The sequence below is a fragment of the Lampetra fluviatilis genome, chromosome 66 (genome assembly GCF_964198595.1).
Source record: "Lampetra fluviatilis chromosome 66, kcLamFluv1.1, whole genome shotgun sequence".
Taxonomy (NCBI): domain Eukaryota; kingdom Metazoa; phylum Chordata; class Hyperoartia; order Petromyzontiformes; family Petromyzontidae; genus Lampetra; species Lampetra fluviatilis.
In genome coordinates, this window is record NC_136340.1 from 6,622,204 (window position 1) to 6,625,181 (window position 2,978).

A 2,978-nucleotide genomic window follows, 5' to 3' on the forward strand; every position below is an offset into this window, starting at 1 on the left:
TAGGCCATCAAACAGTCCCATAGACTCATCACAGAGCAATAGACTCATCACACAGATACACTTAGTCTCATCGCACCGAGATGCATAGACTGACCACACGGAGACTCATAGACTCAACAAACAGAGACCCATTGACTCGTGACAGAGCAATAGACTAATCACACAGATTCCCATTGGCTCACGACACAGAGACCCATAGACTCACACAATGGGACCACCTCCCCGCCCTCCCCCAGTGGCAGCTTTCTCAAGTGGCTTAAGATGTACGCATCAGCAGCAGCAGGTAAACAAACAAACAAAAAATTAACCCGTAAAAACAAAGTTTTTCACTATATATCCTTTATATGCGTGGCGGCTAGAGTCCTCTCGTCCTCTGGCTTGAGATGGCTGCCACCTATGGGTCAGATGATTGCCTGCCACCATTAAGCAATTGGTAATTAAATATTTTTAAAAAATCTTAAAAAGTGTAAAGTTATGGAAAAAAATGTTCACGAAAATAAATTGTCACGCACAACGAGTCTGTGTACAAAATGTCAGCTCGATTGGATCACGGGAAGTGGGTTAAAAAACGACCGAAAGATTTGCACGGTCGTAAGCGCGCAAGCAAGCAAGCGAGTGAACTTAATATAAAGGATTTTTAAAAACGACAACCCTCGGAACGCCGATTCACTCCTTGCCCACGACCATCACTCGGTCGACCGGTCGCACCATCTCAACCCTCCGGCGAAAGATCCTTGCCAGGCTCGCCCTGATCTCGGCCGTGCGCAGGCCGTAGATCACCGGGTTGATGGCGGGCGGCACGATCTGGTATAGCGACAGCAGCGGCGATCGCAGCTCGCGCGGCATCTCGGCGAACAGCCGCAGGCCGCTCGCCACCGTGAACAGCAGCGACGCGAAGAAGACGACCAGCACGGCGAGGTGGGTGACGCACGTGCGCAGCGCCTTGGCTCGTCCGCCCCGCAGCGCCGGCCTCCGGCACTCGAGCAGGATGAGGGCGTAGGCGAGCGCGACGGCGCACAGCGGCGCGAACACGGTGAACGCGGCGGTGACGAGGCCGTACAGCGAGTTGGCGGAGGTGTCGCCGTGCGACAGGTTGCTCAGCGCCAGGAAGTCGCAGCTCGGGTAGAGGAGCACTAGGGGGTCGCGGTAGGGCAGCCGCAGGATCAGCGCCAGGTTGCCGGCGACCAGCAGCGCCGACGCGACCGACAGGGCCGCCGCCACGCCGAGCGCCCGAGTGTTGGTGACGAGCCGGCGGTAGGCGAGCGGCCGGCAAACGGCGAGGCAGCGGTCGACGGCCATTGCGGCGAGCAGGTAGCCCTGGACGCGCAGGGACACGTGGATGAAGCACATCTGGGCGAGGCACTCGCCCATGGCGATGGAGCCGCCCCAGGCGAGGTCGCGCATGATGCGCGGCAGCACGGCGGTGCTCTCGGCCACGTCGGCGACTGCGAGGCAGCCCATGAGGACGTACATGGGCTTGTGGAGGCGGGCGTCGCGGTGGATGGCGTAGGCCAGCAGCGGGTTGCCCGTCACCGTCACGGCGTAGATGGCGAGCACGGCGGCGAAGGCGGCGGCGCGGAGGGCCGGCGGCTCGCGGAAGAGCGTCGCGATGAAGATGGCGCCCGGAGGAGCGAGCGACGAGTTTCGGGAGGGATCCATCGCGGCCACTAGGGGGCCTGGGGTTTGCGAGGAGGTGACGGGAGGGAGGGAGGTCCCTTGGATGAGGGGGGGTATGGAAAACGAGACATGAATGCGCAGGATAGGTTTCCCGATAGGGGAGCTTTCATGAAGACGGCACGGATGGTGGTCAAGGACCCAACCGGCAGGAGATCTACCGGTTGAAGGCAATAATGACCAGGGTGAAGAAACTACCGTCCCCCGCCGTCCCCCCCCACCAGGGGAGAAGGGTGTGGATGAGCAGGGGGGGCCCTGCCAGGCAATGGGGCGTCAGAGCCCGGACTGACTGATTTGTGGTGATTGCTACATTGGAAAAACGAAACGTCATGTTTCTGATCGTGTCCGCGAGCACAAGTCAGATCTGAAACACGGCAGAACTGCTTCTTCTGCCATTGCCGATCATTGCTACAACTCGGTGGGCTCTCATGAAATTGTCTTTTCCGAGACCAAGGTTCTCTGCAAACCTCCCGGCTACCATCAAAGGTTTGTACACGAAGCCATACAAATATACAAACACAGACATAATTTCAACCGTGATGATGGGTACAAACTTAGTAATCATTGGAAAGATGTTATCAACCAGCAAAAAAGACTTAATTACAATTTTTTGGACCATCTTATCTGACAGGCACTATTTTACTTTACTTTACCGAGTGTTAACATCCCCAGTTATTTTTTAACAGTACTCTCTTCATTGTTCAGCCAGCATTGGTATAAACATGGGCATTTTCGTTCTTTTGTCTATCATGTGTATCAGACCTCCCCTCCCCCTCTCTGTCCATTGTGTTGGCGTGTGCAATAGTGTGTCGCTTGCGCACAATCGCTTCCACGCCGTCGCCCACCCTTTTGGCCCCGCCCCCCCTCCCTCCCGATACGTTCCATTCATTGGCTACCATATTTTGATTAGCTCCCCCCTCCCTCTCCTCCCCCCTCAACTCACTTTTAAGGGATTACATCTTGAATCATTGCCTCATTTGATGCAGCTAATCTGGCTGTGACGGTCCCACCTGATGACGGAGACTTGTGTTGCCTCCGAAACGTCGTGATTTTTGTTTTTATTTGATTTTATTTTCATTAATTTTGATGTTTTACCTACGTGACTTTACCGAAAGAACCTAAGAATATCGGACTGACAGAGCGCATCGGACACTGGCTGTGGGGCGGTGGCGATGTTGTGCGGATGGTGTGTGGTGATTGTGATGCCGACGCTGCCGACGTTGGGCCGGTGTTGTTTTTTTTGTTGCCATGAAGGCTCGTGCATCGGAAAACTCCAGCGCAATTGCCGCTGTTGAATAGAATTT

General features: G+C 55.4%; 1 protein-coding gene across 1 annotated transcript; it reads right to left on the reverse strand.

Moving 5' to 3' along the window:
- Positions 1-666: 666 nt before the first annotated feature.
- Positions 667-1,659, reverse strand: LOC144952159 (olfactory receptor 52P1-like). Its single transcript, XM_078882563.1, has one exon. It carries the CDS (start codon positions 1,657-1,659, stop codon positions 667-669), a length of 993 nt encoding a protein of 330 aa, XP_078738689.1.
- Between the last annotated feature and the right edge of the window lie 1,319 nt (positions 1,660-2,978).